The sequence below is a fragment of the Bos indicus genome, chromosome 15, assembly GCF_029378745.1.
Source record: "Bos indicus isolate NIAB-ARS_2022 breed Sahiwal x Tharparkar chromosome 15, NIAB-ARS_B.indTharparkar_mat_pri_1.0, whole genome shotgun sequence".
In the NCBI taxonomy this organism is placed as follows: Eukaryota; Metazoa; Chordata; class Mammalia; order Artiodactyla; family Bovidae; genus Bos; species Bos indicus.
The window spans coordinates 52,782,095-52,797,680 of record NC_091774.1 but is presented as its reverse complement, the minus strand read 5'-3'; the positions used below and the strand labels follow the sequence as shown (position 1 = coordinate 52,797,680).

Sequence of the window (15,586 nt, the reverse complement as noted above, 5' to 3'; positions counted from 1 at the left end):
CTTCTCAGAAGAGTGGCCCAGGTAAGGGAAGGAGATCAGATGTGACAGATGAGGGGCTAATGTTAAGGGGACCGACCCTGAATGGAAAAGGGTGGTCTCTATTTCTGAACCTGAGAGGAATTGGGTGCTCAGATGATTCCATCTGGGGCTCTGACAGCTGCCCATGACAGCTGGAGGTGGTACCTGTGCTGGCTTGGATGCTGAGAGGAGGTGATGCAGGTTGAGCTGAGAGGCTTTAGGAGCCACTCGCCCACCAGGTGGAGCTGTCAGGTGGCATCGTGGGCAAAGCATACCACCAACCAAGATACTGACTTCTCTGTCCCTTGGAGCGGGGCTGTGCCCAGTTGTCTCTCTGGAGTGCTCTTAGAAGTTCTGGACATAGGTGTGGGAGGGGCTTGGAGCCGCTAAGGTCCGGTTGCAAATGGGGCCTCCTCAGGCAAGTCACGAAAGGAAGGTGTTTGTAGAAATAGAAATTCAAGATCTTCCCCACCTCTAACTGTCTCATTCTCTGGGCCTTCACTTGTCTCTGTTTTCAGCAGGGGAAACTGAGGCTAATGGGAGAAAACATTCTCTTCAGGACACACAAGGAGCTGGCGTAAAACTGGACTAGGATAGGGATCTTTCCATGACATGGCAGCGATCAAACATCTTCATCAAACATTTATTGAGTGTCTAATGTATACGCTGAGAAGAGCTACTTTAGGGTACAAACAGAAGCCAGGATTGCAGTCAGACTCAGCTTTTAACTTGCCCTCCCAGTGACTTAATGCTGTGATCCTTGGTGAGTCACTACCCTACTCTGAGCCTCACTGTCTCTAGAGTGGGAGTGGTAAGCCGTATCCAGGGCTGTCTGAAGTGTAACTATGAATTAAATGAGTTAAGAACTGTTAAGTGCATATAACAGCACTAGGCCCATGGTACCCGCTCAGTAACTAAGCCGCTCTTTGTTACTCATGAACATAGGTGGAGGCCAGCTGGAGATAGGGTTCTCCCAGAGTCCAGCAGGGGCGGAGATGCCACCACCCCTGGTCTGTCTGCCTCCCAGATACCTCCACTCTGCGCCCAGGCAGCCTGTGTTTATGAAAGTTGAGGCGGGGGACACTTGCATCCCCATTTCTCCCTCTGGCACTAGGAACCTGGCGGGGAGCATTTTACACCTCCACACACATATGATTCATGTTCCTGATGACCTGGGTCCAGAGTTAAGGTGATTCTTGCCCAGTACAGCTGTACAGTACAGCCCTGGGCAGTGAGACCAGAACCATGACCCTTCCTCCCTGCAGGGCAGATGTCCCAAAAGGCTGACAGCAGGGTCTTGACCTGTGTGTGTTCCCTGAACAGAGCAGGAGCTGGGGGCAGAGAGGCCCCTGGGTGGAAGACAGGGCCCAATATCAGATACCCTCCCCCCAGCTCACCCCGTTTGAAGGTGGTGGTCTGGTCCATTGGTACTTTCAGCTCTGGTCCAGGCCACCCTAGTGGAGGTCTGGTTCAAACCCCTTATTTATAGAGAAGGAAAGAGATGACCACCGAGCTCACCCAGAGCCCCACAGTAAGGTGGGGGTGAGTCTAGGCCAGAACTCAGGTGTCGTGGTGTTTGGCCAGGGCTCTGCCTGGCAGCTGGTTGGGAGGGGGCAGGCCTTGGCTCCATCTCTCTTTTCCCCCTGCCACTGCAGTCACACTTGGAGCCAGATGTGGACATCTGGGTGGGTTGTGGGTTGGGGCACAGCAGGGTGGGGGTGGGTGCACAGACAGGTAAAGGGAAGGGGAGTGCAGGACCTGGTCAGAGAGCAGTCCAGAGCCGAGCTGGGGTGGGTGGACTGGGGAGCTCTCAGTGGTGTGTGTGTGGCTGCTGCAGGATTCTAGGGCCTTATTAATCAGTCTGAGGCAGCAGGAGATAAAAATACCGTGGGAGCACACTCCTGGAGGAGGGTAGCAAAGCAGATTCAGTAATGAGTCACAGAGCCCAAGCCCTAAATTTAGAAGGTGCTGAAGGAGGCAGCTGCCCCCGGGGAAGCACCCTGGAGATGCCCACTAAGCAGGGGTACCAGTGCCTGAGGGCAGAGGGCAGTGGTTGGCAGGAGTCCCCAACACAGCAATGCCCAGGAAAGCTGGGCTTCTTCTAGGCCTGCCCCAGGTACGAATTTTGGACCTCAAAATGAACCCAGACCCAGTCTTCAGCCCCACTCACTGACAGAGCTCCTAGCAAGCCTTCCCCACATGAGCCCTTCAAAGGGTCCTAGAAACCAGCCCCGGGGGCGTGGACATCTCAGTACTGTCCTGCCTGCTGGCTGGGCACAGCCAGGCTCCCTGGGGCCTGCTGCTGTCCTGGTGCCCTGTTGTCAGACACTGAGAAGGGGGCTGTGTGGATGCAAGGAGCTCATGTCGTTGAGTGAAGGCCTCCCAAAGGGGACCCATCCAGGCCTTTGTAGCTCTGTTGGGAATTGGGGTGAGGGAGGGGGGCAAGATGTTATAATGGCCACTTCTGCTTTATTCTCAGCCCTCCAGGTTCCAGGTGAACTTAGATTGTTTCTTTTTCTCCAGGTCAGAAGAGGGAGGCACTGCCTCCAGGTCAAGGAGCAGAGACTTAGAAAAGAGGCTATGCCTTGGGGACAGCTGCCAGACCTGGGGTAAGGGAGCTTAGGAGACAAGAATTGATAGTAGCTGTGGCGTTTATTGCGGAGAAGGCAATGGCACCCCACTCCAGTACTCCTGCCTGGAAAATCCCATGGACGGAGGAGCCTGGAAGGCTGTAGTCCATGGGGTCGCTGAGGGTCGGACACAACTGAGCGACTTCACTTTCACTTTTCACTTTCATGCGTTGGAGAAGGAAATGGCAACCCACTCCAGTGCTCTTGCCTGGAGAATCCCAGGGACAGGGAAGCCTGGTGGGCTGCCGTCTATGGGGTCACACAGAGTCGGACACGACTGAAGTGACTTAGCAGCAGCAGCAGTGGCGTTTATTGAGCGCTTGTTGCTTGCCAGGCACTGTGCTAAGCTCTCCACGTGCATGAACTCACTTCATCCTGGAGGCAATGATCTAAGTTCTATTAGCCTACTTGTTCATAGGTGTGGGAGTACCAAGACAGAGAGGTTAAGTAACTTATTCTAGATCACACAGTAAGAGGTTCTAACCTAGACGGCCTAGCTCCCTAGCTCAGGCTCTTAGCCATTATGCTAGACTGCTGAGCAGGGTATTTTACCCCATCTGTGCTGCCTCCTCTCCTGTCCTTCCCTCCCAGTCCTCCAGGAACTGGGAGCTTCTCTCTGGGCCTTGCAGGGTCTTGATGCCCAGGGTGCTCCTAGGCTTGGAGGAAAGAAGAGCTCTACTGCATGCACCCCCCACCATGCAGGACTCCACAGTTTACAGAGCCCACCCAGCTGCCCCAGGCCAGGAGAGAGGCATCTTAAGCACCTCAGCAGGAAAACAGACCAGAAAGGTGCCAGGCCTTGCCCACAGTCGGTGGGGCCCAAAGTAGAACCATGGGGACTTCCTCTTTGGGAGGGCCCCAGACCCAGATGGCTAGCACCCACTCTGCAGGCTCGGTCCTCCTCCTGCTAATGTCTGTTAGGCACTGCCGCCTGCAGGAACCCAGTTCGATTGCTGGGTCGATGCAACCTTCTGAAAGCCCTGGAGTTTTCTGTCAGAGGCTCTTGATCCATCTGCCTGACCCCAGGCCCTGCCTTCAGCTCTGTGCTCAGGCTGGATGGCAGTGGGGGTGGAGGTGTCTTTGTGTGTCTTTGGGGAGGACTAGGTTGTCTGGCCCTTTTACCAGGGCAAGAGCTCCAGCCCTGGGATGACGCTTTCTTTTCTGGAAGCGCCCCCCCACACCTTCCTTCTTCTGGTTTCTTCATATTTTTTCATCTCAAAGCTGAGCCCGCAGTGCCCTGACAGAACAGTTTCCACCTCCTGGAACTAGAGGGGCCTCTTGGGGAGCTATTAGTATCACCCTTGAATGGGGGAAGGGTCAGAGGGCCCACCGCTAAACCCCTAGGCTATTGTTCCTGGCGGGAAGAGGCTCTTTTGAGAGGCCTGCTTGAGGAGCTCAGACCTGCCAGGGACACAGCCTGGCCCAGGTGTAATAAGACTTCCCTTACACCCCTTCTACCCCCTGCCGGAGATCACATGTGGGGATACCACAAATAGGTTGTTTCTTGCTGGGCCTTATTTTCCTCATTTTTCAAATGGGGCTAAGAGTCCCAGCATGACCTTCCACCTAAGGTTATTGTGAAGGTTAGACAAAATGAGTGTGGTAGACTCTTACTCTGCCCCAGGACCTCTTCACAGAGAGGGATGTGCCAGGCCATTTGTGTGTGTGTGTGTGTGTGCAACAGCTGTAACCCAGGTGCTGACCTCATTCCCAGGGCAGGCAAGAGACTGAGGTCTGTGAGGGGACTGGTGTGTAGCTCTTTGAGGCTGTGTGATGTGGGTACGACAGGGCCCCAGGTGTAAGGTTGCCAGACTTAGCAAATACTTGAAACATGCTAACAGTGATTTTCCTTATCTGAAAATCAAGTTTCAAGATGTGTCCTGTGTTTTATCTGGCAAGCCTACTTGGGTGACCTGGCGTGCTCAAGCCAGCGTGCCCCTGGTGGACTCCCCCGCGTGAGACTGAGATGGTATGTGGCTGTGTGGACTGAGGCAGGAGATGGGTGTGATCAACTGGGGTCGTTTCAGCGGGGCTCCGAAAAGCTTCGATACCATAGTCCTTCATGTCAGCGTGGAGAAGAATCCAGCGAGAGCAAAGTAGTAGATAAGAAATGATTTATGAGAATAAAACCCTTGTGAGGCTTACAAGCAGATGGGTGGGAAGTGCCCCCAGAACTTAGTGGGCTGCAGTTTTATAATCAAAGGAAAAGTGGGGAGGGGGAGAAGACCTTCTTTGTCTCTCTTGAGTAGACGTGACGTTTCCATCAGCAGCTCCTCCCCAGACAGGGCAGGGAAGTTTACTTGTCCCTCCCTGTATGGTTAGGCCAGGACTGTCATAGGACTTTCGAAAAATTTCTTCAGGTCTCAGTACAGTGAGGGTCTTTCATTTTGAAAAGTCACCTTCCCATAAATGATGGGGTTTTTTTTATGTGTGCACAGAGCCTGCTTTGGGGGTCATTAACTTACTGAGCTCACTGGTCTGGATGTGGGTCTCATGCCACCACTGTTTTATTGTTTGGGGGCATGTTCTGTGCTCTGTTGCATGGTTTTATTGCTAAGCAAGCCTGCTTAGTTTTGTGGTTAAGCAAACCTGCTTTTTCGAGTAATCATTAATTTACAGGAGTTTCCCATATTTTTCTACTTATAATCCCCTAGTGGGATTAACTATTTAATCACTTATTTTTGTCCCTCTATTCTGTCACCCAGGAGATCAGCCCTGGGTGTTCTTTGGAAGGAATGATGCTGAAGCTGAAACTCCAGTAATTTGGCCACCTCATGAGAAGAGTTGACTCTTTGGAAAAGACTCTGATGCTGGGAGGGATTGGGGGCAGGAGGAGAAGGGGATGACAGAGGATGAGATGGCTGGCTGGCATCACTGACTCAATGGACGTGAGTTTGGGTGGACTCCAGGAGATGGTGATGGACAGGGAGGCCTGGCGTGCTGCGATTCATGGGGTCGCAAAGAGTCGGACACGACTGAGCGACTGAATTGAACTGACTGATTCTGTTCGTATCACAGCACTTGGCTGTGTCAGCGTCACCAGCAGGAGAGGGGATGTGGGTAACTCTGACTGTGTGCTCTGTGTTTCCCTGAGGCTCTAGCAGCTCATTCAGGGCAGTGTTTGAGCTGTTTACTCAGTGAGGCCCAGCAGGGGTAGGAGACCCACCCTGGGCAAACACTCAGATCCGGCTCCAGGTGGGACTAGGGTGCTGAACCTGTTGCTGCCTGCCATCAAACTGTAAAGGACACATCCCTCAAGGCCATGCCAGCCCTGGGGGCCTCAGAGTGCTCTGTCCTCAGCCGTTCCAGGGGGGCCTCTGGAATCCCCTCTCTGCTGCTTCCTGGTGACATCACACAGGTCATTGCTCAGTCTTCTAGAACGGTGCCCCCAGGATACAGCCTCGTTCCCCTAGGCAACCTGGGAATTTTCTCACCCAAACTGGCAAGGCTGGTTACCCCAGAGGAGAGGAGCTGGGGGAAGAAGGGGTCAGGGGGGCCTTCTCCTCATCTCCCAGAGGGGAGATCGAGGCAGCCCTCCGTCTGTCTGACTAGATGGTGAGTAGGAGGGAGCACCAGGAGCAAGTCAGGACATGGAAGCCCTTCATTGTCTAGGACACTTGGGCAGGGGAGGAATCTTGAAGAAGGTGGTGACTGCCCCCAAGGTCACCCCTAGGGTAGTGAAAGAGGTGGCATATAAGTGGGGAGCACGGACAGAGCCTTGGGTTAGGAGCTGGGAGACCTAAGATCTTATCTGTGCTCTGACCCTGCTGCTTGGGCCTTTGTTTCTTCATCTGTACAGTTAGGGGCTATGGCCAGGTGATGTTAGTCTGCAGGTCTTTAGTCTTGATGGGAGCTCAGTGAGGGGAGTTGAGAGAGCAGTGTTATGGACCAGGTCATGGATGGCTCCAGGCAGGTGTCCTGACTCTGTTCCAACAGCTGGCAGGGGTCAGTGAGCAAGAACTGGTGTGAATATCTCCAAACAACCCCCCACCCCATTCCGGGAGTCCTACCGGGTACTTGTGGTCCCCAGATGGCTTCTGTCTTACTTTAATTTAGGGGCGTCCCTATGCCTCCCACACCTCAGCTTCTCTCTGTGAGGGGCACTTGTAAAACCCACACTTGCTCAGCGCCCTGGGCCATGATTCCTCGCATTCTTATGATGCCTCTCAGCTTGCTAAGCACCTTCTCTTTCTCCTACATGCTCCCGCCTTCCACCCGACTCTGAGTCCTGCTTGGTGTTGTCCCCATCCTGGGGCTGGGGCCCGGAAGGGCACCTCCACCCAATCCACTTTCTATTGACCCCTGTGACTGGGACAGGGGCTGCAGGGGCAGACAGGGTCATGCTTTGCCAACATTTTCCACTGTTTACTCTTTCATGAGAACCTTAACAACCATCCTATCAAGGTATTTCCTTAACACTTTTTGTAGGAAATATGCCGTTTTTGAACAGTGTATTTATTCCTCCCTACCTTTCCCCTTCTTTTTAGTAATTTGGGCATGAAACCAACATGTATACAACTCTTTTCCTTGCAATAATTCTCAGAGAGTAGGTATTATTATTCTAGATGAAGAAACTGAAACTCAGACAGGACATGTCACCTGCTCTTGGTCACACGTTTAGGAAATGGTATCAACAGGATTTGAACCCAGGTCCACTTTGCACCGGAGAAGGCAATGGCACCCCACTCAGTACTCTTGCCTGGAAAATCCCATGGATGGAGGAGCCTGGTAGGCTGCAGTCCATGGGGTCGCTAAGAGTTGGACACGACTGAGCGACTTCACTTTCACTTTTCACTTTCATGCGTTGGAGAAGGAAATGGCAACCCACTCCAGTGTTCTTACCTGGAGAATCCCAGGGACGGGGGAGCCAGATGGGCTGCCGTCTATGGGGTCGCACAGAGTCGGACACAACTGAAGTGACTTAACAGTAGCAGCCACTATGCACTTCCAGGCTGTGGGAAGCTGCTGCTGCTAAGTTGCTTCAGTTGTGTCCAACTCGTAGCAACCCCATGGACTGCAGCCTACCAGGCTCCTCCGCCCGTGGGATTTTCCAGGCAAGAGTACTGGAGTGGGGTGCCATTATCACCAAATCCTAGGACTCCTTTCCAGGCTCCTCCCCCAGGTCACGCATCCCAGCCCTCCTAGCCTTCTGTCTGCTGCTCAGGGGTGTTTGAGATGGGATATGAATCTGCTTTGATCCAGGCATGTTCGGGCGGTTGTTATGAACCCTTGAGCCAGAGATACCTAAATTCCTGGGGGACTGGGAGGGCCTGCAAGGGCAAATTGTTGATGAAGGAGGACTTATGCTCCAGCCAGCCTGGCCTAAACCTCCAGGCAGGGTTGAGCCCAGGGCATGGCCACCTGAGCCCAGGGGTACCAGGTCACCCACCTTTTCTGACCCAAGACCCAAAAGATTCATTCTTGGTTAATCTATATTTGGATTTGAGTGCTGATTTGATTTCTGCCATCACTACCTCCCTGAATTTGTGTGTCTCAGACTGGCAGTGCTCTCGGGGGTGGAGAAGCCCTGTGAGCCTGTCCTCACTGCTATCTCCTGCTGTCACTTCAGCCTTATCTCTTCCTCCCAGTACTAGGCGATGGGGACGAGAGGTGTATAGTCCTGGTGCCTGGCTGTCAGCTGATGGGTGTCACTGGGGCCCTAAAAAGGCAGAAGCCACCAGGCCAGTGCTCCTCTCCCTTTTCCTCATGGCAGACCCCAGAGGCTACAGTTCACAAAACAGGCTCTGTACACCCCTCTTTTGAGTCTCTCATCAGCCTGGGTATGAGGCTGTCAGATAAAACCACTGAAGCCAGGGGAGGGGCAGTGAACTGCCTACAGCTGTGGTGAAGGCAGAGGATGTGTATAGCAGGGAGCCAGAGCCCTGGCCTCTTGAACCCAGAGCCCACCCCCACCCACCCCACCCCCAGGCCACCCAGTACCACACACTTAAAGAATGTGGGTTAGAAGAGCCAAGGATGATTATCTGACTGTGCTGCTCACACTGGAGATCCAGGGTAACATGGGGACCTGCAACTCATTTTACAAGACTTACTTTGCAGAATGCCCCTTGGGGTGACTTGCCATCACAGTTCCCTCCTCACCCCCTTGACTTTTAAAATTGGGCCTGATTCACAAATGTCTCAGAGCCCTAAGCACTTGAGGAAGAAACACCTCTATTTGTGAATCCACCGTGACAACTCCTCATCTTTCTCTAGCACCTTTAAGAAAAGCTGTTCCATCCTAGAGCTCGAGGATGGTGAGGCTAGGAGGTTATACATTCTGATGCTCACATTCTACAGATGGGAAACTCAGGCCCAGAGAGATGGGGCAGCCAGAGCCAAGGGAACCCTGGGGTGGGAGGAGGCTGAGATCTGGGATCTTGGCAGGTTGGCCATGTACTCACTGATGACACTGGGCAAGTGATGGGGCACTTGTGCCCTATTAGCTGCCCATCCAGGGGAGCTCACGATGAGCCCTCCCTAGTCACTAGGGTAGTGAATGCTCAGCCTTGGGCCTGTTGCCACACTCATATTGGCCTGGCCTCAGAAAAATTGAGCTATTGGCCTCAGTTAACACAGAGCAGCTGGAGACAGAGCTAGCACTAGGACCCAGGGGGCAGGTAGCAGTCTCTCTGGCTGGAAGGGGTGGCTGGAGTGCTGGTGGACATATCTCCCCTGTGGCTGTGGAGCTCTGGCCAGCTCTGCCTGGGGAGGGCCAGGGAGCCCCAGAGCTCTGGAGCCAGATGCTCTGGAAAGCCTAGTCTAATCCATGGGAGGTGTGTACAGGGGTGCGCAGGAGGACTAGGGGTGGACAAGGACCAGAGTCCGGGACTGGAGGAGGATTAAAGCTCCCAGCTGGGAGTGCGATGGGAGTGGAGATTTTGCCCAAGTCTAGCCACCTTGAGAACCTTGAGGCCAGTGGTTGGTAGGGGAGGCAAGCTGTGGGCTCTTGATTGTGGTGGGAGTGTGCCCATCTTTGGGTCTGAGGGGTGTGGTGTGGGGATGTCTCTGGGTGGTTCTAGGGACAGCTGCTTGTGTGTCTTAAGTAGGCTGTTGCAGAGGTGTGTACCTGTGAGTGTGGGAAGGTGTTGGAGATAAAGCGTTCACAATTAACTTCCAGGATCCCTCTTCTAGCACCTCCTCGCTCTTCCTCTCAGAGCCCTATCATCTTGGACCCCTCCTCAACCCCTGCCTGAGGACTGGTCCCCAGGTCCTCTTCGGGGGCGATGGGGGCGGGCGCTAGGACCCGGCTGGGCGGGGTGGGGCGGGGCTCCAAGCCCCGTCAGCTGTACCTCCGCAGCCTGGAAAATACCAAGCGCAGGCGAGCGGAGCCCCCGAAGCCCCCAGCCTAGCCCCTGGGGAGGGAGGAAGGTGGAGGGGGGGGGCGTCCGCGGGGCAGGGGGACGCGGGGCGGGGCCGGGCGGCGGGACCCACTGCTCCTCCCCCTAGAACCCCCGCGCGGCCCCGGTCGCCCGGGCAGCGGCGGCGGCAGCGGCGGCAGAGGCGCTCGCACCCCTGGCCCCGGCTGGCCCCGGCGAGTAGCGGGCACAGGTGAGCCTGCGGGCCCCGTGGGCGCCCCACCCCGCCCCCACCACCGGCCCCGCGCGCTTCCCGCGCCGGCGCCGCTGCCGAGTTAGTTGAACCAGTCCGGCCAGCGCTGCGCGGACCCCACCGGACCGTTCGTCACCTCGGGTCCCGGCCTCCCCCGGGTCCCGACGGGCTTCCCCTGCACCCCGATACGCAGCCCCCACTCCGGCTCCCATCCCCGGCGGTCTGAGGTCGCGCTTTTGCGGAGAGAGAGAGGGGCGTACTGCCCAGTGGCGGCGGTACGCTCTGGCCAGGGGGCCAGCCCCTGCCTCTCTCGAACTCGCTACCTGCCAGGACCCCGGACAGCCGCACGCGCGCCCGCAGCCTTCTGACTCCGGTTCCCAAACCGGTCTTGCAGGTCCCTGGAAGGTGGCGTCAGCATCTGCAGCCGCGTCGACGTTGTCGGAGCCTCCGCGGAGGACCCAGGAGAGCCGGACCAGGACCAGGGCCCTGGGCCTCCCCATGGAGCAGTCAGCTGTCTCCCCAGAGCCCCCGGGGCCTCGGCCAGTCCTGGGTCGCGACAGCGTCCAGGTGCCCGACGACCAGGACTTCCGCAGCTTCCGGTCAGAGTGTGAGGCCGAGGCGGGCTGGAACCTGACCTACAGCAAAGCTGGTGTGTCTGTGTGGGTGCAGGCTGTGGAGATGGATCGTACCCTGCACAAGATCAAGGTAGGGTGGCCCCGCAGCAGGTGCAGCCGGCACTGCGCCCTGACTCCCTCTGACTGGGAGTCTCCCGGTCCTCCAGCAGGGGTACAGACACCTGGCTGTGCACCTCAGAGTCTCCTGCGAGAACCCAGGAGGCACAGTTTGCTGGCCAAGCCCCCAGCTCACAGATGGGCCAGCTGAGGCCTGGAGACAGGGGGTGTGACTCACTCAGCCCCTGCCTGCTCAGGGAGGTGGACCGCTGCCAAGCCCACCTAGGAGAATGGTCTTGCTCAAGGAGCCCTCTGCCCTTGAAGCCTTTATCAGGTCCTGACTTGAGTCATCTCAGGTGGGAGACTGAGCCCTTCAGTCCCGAATTCCTGATTCTCTCAGCCTGAACTGGGTCTCATTCCACACTCTCTGCACTTCTTCCTGCCTGATGCCCTGCTCTTCCCTCTTCCCTCCTGGCTGTCCCCTGAGTCTCTCCTGCAGGGACTCAGGATCCTGGATGGCAGATCCTGAAAGCAGGGCTTAGATGTCCCTGCCTCACACAGGGCCAGGCTGGGCCGGCAGGCTGGGGGAGGAGGGACCAGGGTGTAGGCCAGCAGAGGCAGGGAAGATGCAGGCATAGCTGGCCTCTCTCACAGCCATCCACTCCACTCCTCACAACCCCATGATTTTCTTCTCTTTGTCGAAGGAGGGCCGGCTTGGGGCTTGGGACCCTGTGAGCCCACCTCCCCTGGGGGACTAGATGGGGGATAGGCTAGTGAAGACTCTGATGAGAGGCCTCAGTGACTGCCTCCAACACAACACATCTGGCATTGCTGTGAGTACCACTTTTCAAGGCAGCAGATCTCCCTTCCGCGGCTCCTGGCAGTAGACTGTGCCCTCCCCTCTGTCTTGCCTCAGCCTTCCCGCTCTCCTTCTCAAACACATGGAGAAGTGTATTTCTGTGGTGGAAGCCGGCAGAGGTGGGAGCAGAGCAGTGGACTTGGAGAGCACGCCTGCCCTCCCCCTCTCCAGCCCCTCCTGCCTGGGACCTGCTCTTGGATTCGGATTTAGCTCTGGCATCAGGGCCTCATAACAGGGCCAGAGATGTCTGACCTTCCCTACCTGACCCTGGGCCTTTCTGTCTCACTTTGTCTTAGTCATTTAGAGCTTTGTCCCTCTGTCCCCACGTAGGCACCTGGCTCACCCATTCTGCCTTCCCTGCTCCCTTCTTGACTCTCTGTCTGCACCCTGGCTATCTGTGTTTTTCTCTCCCAGTTCCCACGTCTGTCTCCTTTTCTCCCTTTCCGGGACTCTCTACCCGGGCCTGAGGACCCTGGGCTGGGGGCTTCCCCAGAGCTGGACCTGTGTCTAAGCCTGAGGAGCGGGGAAGGGCAGGGCCACTGGCATGTTCCAGCTTAGTGCTCTCCAGGGACAGGGACACATCCTATCCTTTGAGTCCTCAGCCTCCAACACAGGCCCAGCAGGGATGTTGGTTAAATGAAAGATGGAAAGAAGGAACAAATGAAGGAACAAATTGAATATAAAGTGAGCAAAGTTGTTGTGAGAAAAAGGTTGTTTTCCTGCCTGTAACCTGGGAAAGACTTAGGCTGGCCTGTGCCATGGGGTAGGGAAGCATAATCTCCCCATCAAGCTGACTCTCCAGAAGGAAGGGTAGGGGAAAGTCTGAACTGAGCCTGGGACTCCCACCCTCTGTGTCAACAGAGTGGAGCTGCCTCCTCCATCTGGCTTGGTTAATGAATAAACCCAGCCCAGTCCAGGACTGGAATTGGTGAGTCTGGAAGCCAGACCTCCACAATAGACCCCTTGTGGCCATATCAGATTTGTCAGGTGTTCTTCCTTGAGAGTAGAGGGGATTGGGAAAACTGTGGTGTTATTGGCTTATAGTTAGGGCGTACACTTGACCTTCCTTCCCTATCAGACTGAGCAGAGGTTGGAGGTGCCTTTGCAATCCCCCTTTCAAATTCACTCCTTACTGGAGTGCAAGTCCAGAGAGGAGCAGGGGCTAGCCCAGGCTCACACAGCCAAGCCCCAGCCAAGCCAGGCTTGGAACCCAGATCTCTAGCCTCCTTGCCTAGTTCTCTCTTTTGTGCTCCCCACAGTGAAGGGGGCTGGGGCCAGGAGGTGAGCAGAGCTGGGGCCTAAGGAGGGTGCTGGGCCTTGGCTCAGGGAAGGGAGGTGATCTCGAGATCTCGGATCCCCTCAGCACAGCCACGTGGAGCTTTGGGGGACAGGCAGAGGTCTCCAAGCTCCCCCATCCCCAAGACTCCAGGAATCTTGTTTCCGATAAGAACCCCTGCTCTGAATCGAGCATTTGTCTCCATTGCCTGATTGACCTTCAGACCAGTCCGGGGCAGTAGTAGGCTTATCTCCAAGCTACAAAGAAACTGAGGCTGAGAGAGGTGAGGTCACTTGCCTGAGGTCACACAGTAGCTGAGGCAGGAGTGGAACCCAGGGCAGCCTGGCTCCAGAGCCGCTGCCTCTCTCCACTTGGGCTCACATCTTGTCAACATTTTGGCATTTGACCCCATTGGTAACTCTCTGAAGGACATGGTGTTCTCATTATCCCATTCCTGTTGATAAATGAAAAAGCTGAGTCCCAGAAAGAGGAGTGGCTTGCCAAGGTCACACGGCAGGTCTGAAGCCAGAGTTCCCAGGGTCACTCCAGGAGACTGGGACTCAACCACAGGTATTTGTTGAGCTCCCTGCTCCCTGCAGCCGGTTCTTGGTCTGCCCCCTGAGCTGGGAAACCCAGCTGCCCGCTGGACATGCCCTGTGCACGTGAATCTAGCATGGGGGAGGAGCCACCTAGCTGCCTACCTGATTGATTTCCTCTACCTCACCCCCCTTCCCCCAGACTTATCGTCTCCCTACCCCTGTGTCCAGAGGTTCCTGGAAGTCACTGTGGCTCTGGCCCAGCATTTGGAGCCAGAAGAAAGGGACAGAGCTGCTGGAGGCCACCTCTGCCCTTTCCCTCCCTCTGGTCTGGCCTGGTCCCACGCCTGCATAGTGCTCTGAGCACCAAATAGGAGGCAGATACCGCCTCCTGTGAGGTCAGGCCATGTCCCAAAGGCTGATGCTGAACATGGATCCTGGGCCCAGGGCAGGGGGCTCCTGGGCACCTGAAGGCAGGTCTCTCAGTGCCCGGGCCAGGCTTCCTCAGAGCTGCTGTAGAGGAGAGAATTGGGAAACCAGGGGGCTGTCATTTATTTAAGCAGGGCCAGCTGGAGAAGGGGCTGAGGTCCAGTCCTGGTTATGGTGTTCTTTTGCTCTGTGTGTGACTGTGGGCACATCCCTGCCCTCTCTGGGCTCTTTCTCCATCTGTGCCATGGGGCTCTCCTGGCTCCAAGAGCCTCTAGACTCAGTACCTGTGCTGGGTCCCATGGACAGGGATGAGGCACAGGGGACAGAAAGCCGGGGATGGCATGGCATGGCAGGCCTGGTCCTGTCCTGATGCTCACGTACTCTCTGATCCTGCTGTGCACCTAGCCACCTGAGAGGCAGAGGGTGGCCAGACCTCCAGAGGGTGGAGAGAGACTGACAATTCCAGATGGCTCCCTGCCCACTGCGTGAGGCAGATATTCACAGGCAAGTGACTGAGGCAGGAGTGGGTCCCAGTGAGTAGGGGCCTTGAGGGCCTTGGCTGGAGCAGGGGTATGAAGTCTCCTGGGGGAGCATGGCTGAGAACCTGAGGTTCCTCTTGCCACAGGAAGCTGAGCAGTGGGGACCTATCTCTTCTGACTTCCTGTCCTACGACTGCTCCTCTTCCCCTTTGGAGAAAGCTTGGTGACCCTCTCTGACCTGTCTCACTGTCCACCTGCTTCCATACCACAGCCTCCTGGGTTCCAAGCTCTTAGGCTAGTGCTCAGCCCTGTCCTCTCTCAGCACCTCTTTTTCTTCCCCTGTGAAATTTGGGATCATCTCAGGGATCTCCAAGGACCCTTCTTACTCTTAATGGTCTATGGGACTCAAAAGGGTCATGGGGATGGTGGAGACAGTCACAGGGCCAGGGATTTTCTTCATGTCTTTCCACTGAATCTTCACAAGTGTCTTACGAACTCCATTGAACAGATGTGGAAGCTGAGGTTCAGGGCAGGAATTCACTTGTGCAGTCAAACAGCTTGAAGGCGGCTGAGGCAGGATCAGAACCCAGGTCCTTGAGACTCCAAGGCCAGGATAACTTCAGTGTCTCGGGCCTGCTCATTAGCACCACTGGGCCCTTCGATCTCCTGGACCCTGTCGCTCAGAACCCACCCCTCTCTCCTGCCTTAGTTCTCCCTGTGCTGTGTCATTGTGAGAGGGCACCCTGGAGGGGTCCCAGCCAAGCAAGAGCCCGGTCCTTACTGTGTAACCTCGGGGTTCACTTTACCTTTCTGGGTCAGTCTTCTTATCTGTGGTGGCAGAGGCAGGTTTTAGGGGTTTGGATTGGTGAGCTCAAGTTTAGGCTGGGCTTCTGCCCCCTCGGGGGCTCAGTTTCCCTATTTCTCTAGAAAGATGCTGGGCAGGTGGTTTGTAGAGCCTGGCCTTAGGCCATGGTGAGGGTGTCTGCAGTACTGGACACAGGGTAAGGATGGAGAGCTAAAGCCTTGCTGGTCTGTGCTGTCTGAGAGGTCCCCAGATGGGGCTTCCGAGTCCAGGCTGAGGTCCTGATAACCCCTGGCCTGGATTCCTGGATGGTTCTAGCTCTGACTTGGTGTTGG

The 15,586-nt window shown here is 55.9% G+C and overlaps 1 protein-coding gene across 4 annotated transcripts in view; it reads left to right on the top strand.

Annotated features, from left to right (window-relative positions):
• STARD10 (StAR related lipid transfer domain containing 10) overlaps positions 1 to 15,586 on the top strand; it is a 33,792-nt gene continuing 18,206 nt past the window's right edge. Inside the window, exons 1-2 of one of the 4 annotated variants that reach the window (XM_070767605.1) lie at positions 1 to 21; positions 10,594 to 10,904. In XM_070767605.1, the coding sequence (XP_070623706.1) occupies positions 10,698 to 10,904 (207 nt within the window). In that variant the 5' untranslated portion in view covers positions 1 to 21; positions 10,594 to 10,697. Of the gene's footprint in view, positions 22 to 6,094; positions 6,204 to 10,097; positions 10,200 to 10,593; positions 10,905 to 11,500; positions 11,704 to 15,586 lie in introns of those variants that run through there. The other 3 variants (XM_070767604.1, XM_070767603.1, XM_070767606.1) reach the window with 3 other exon arrangements.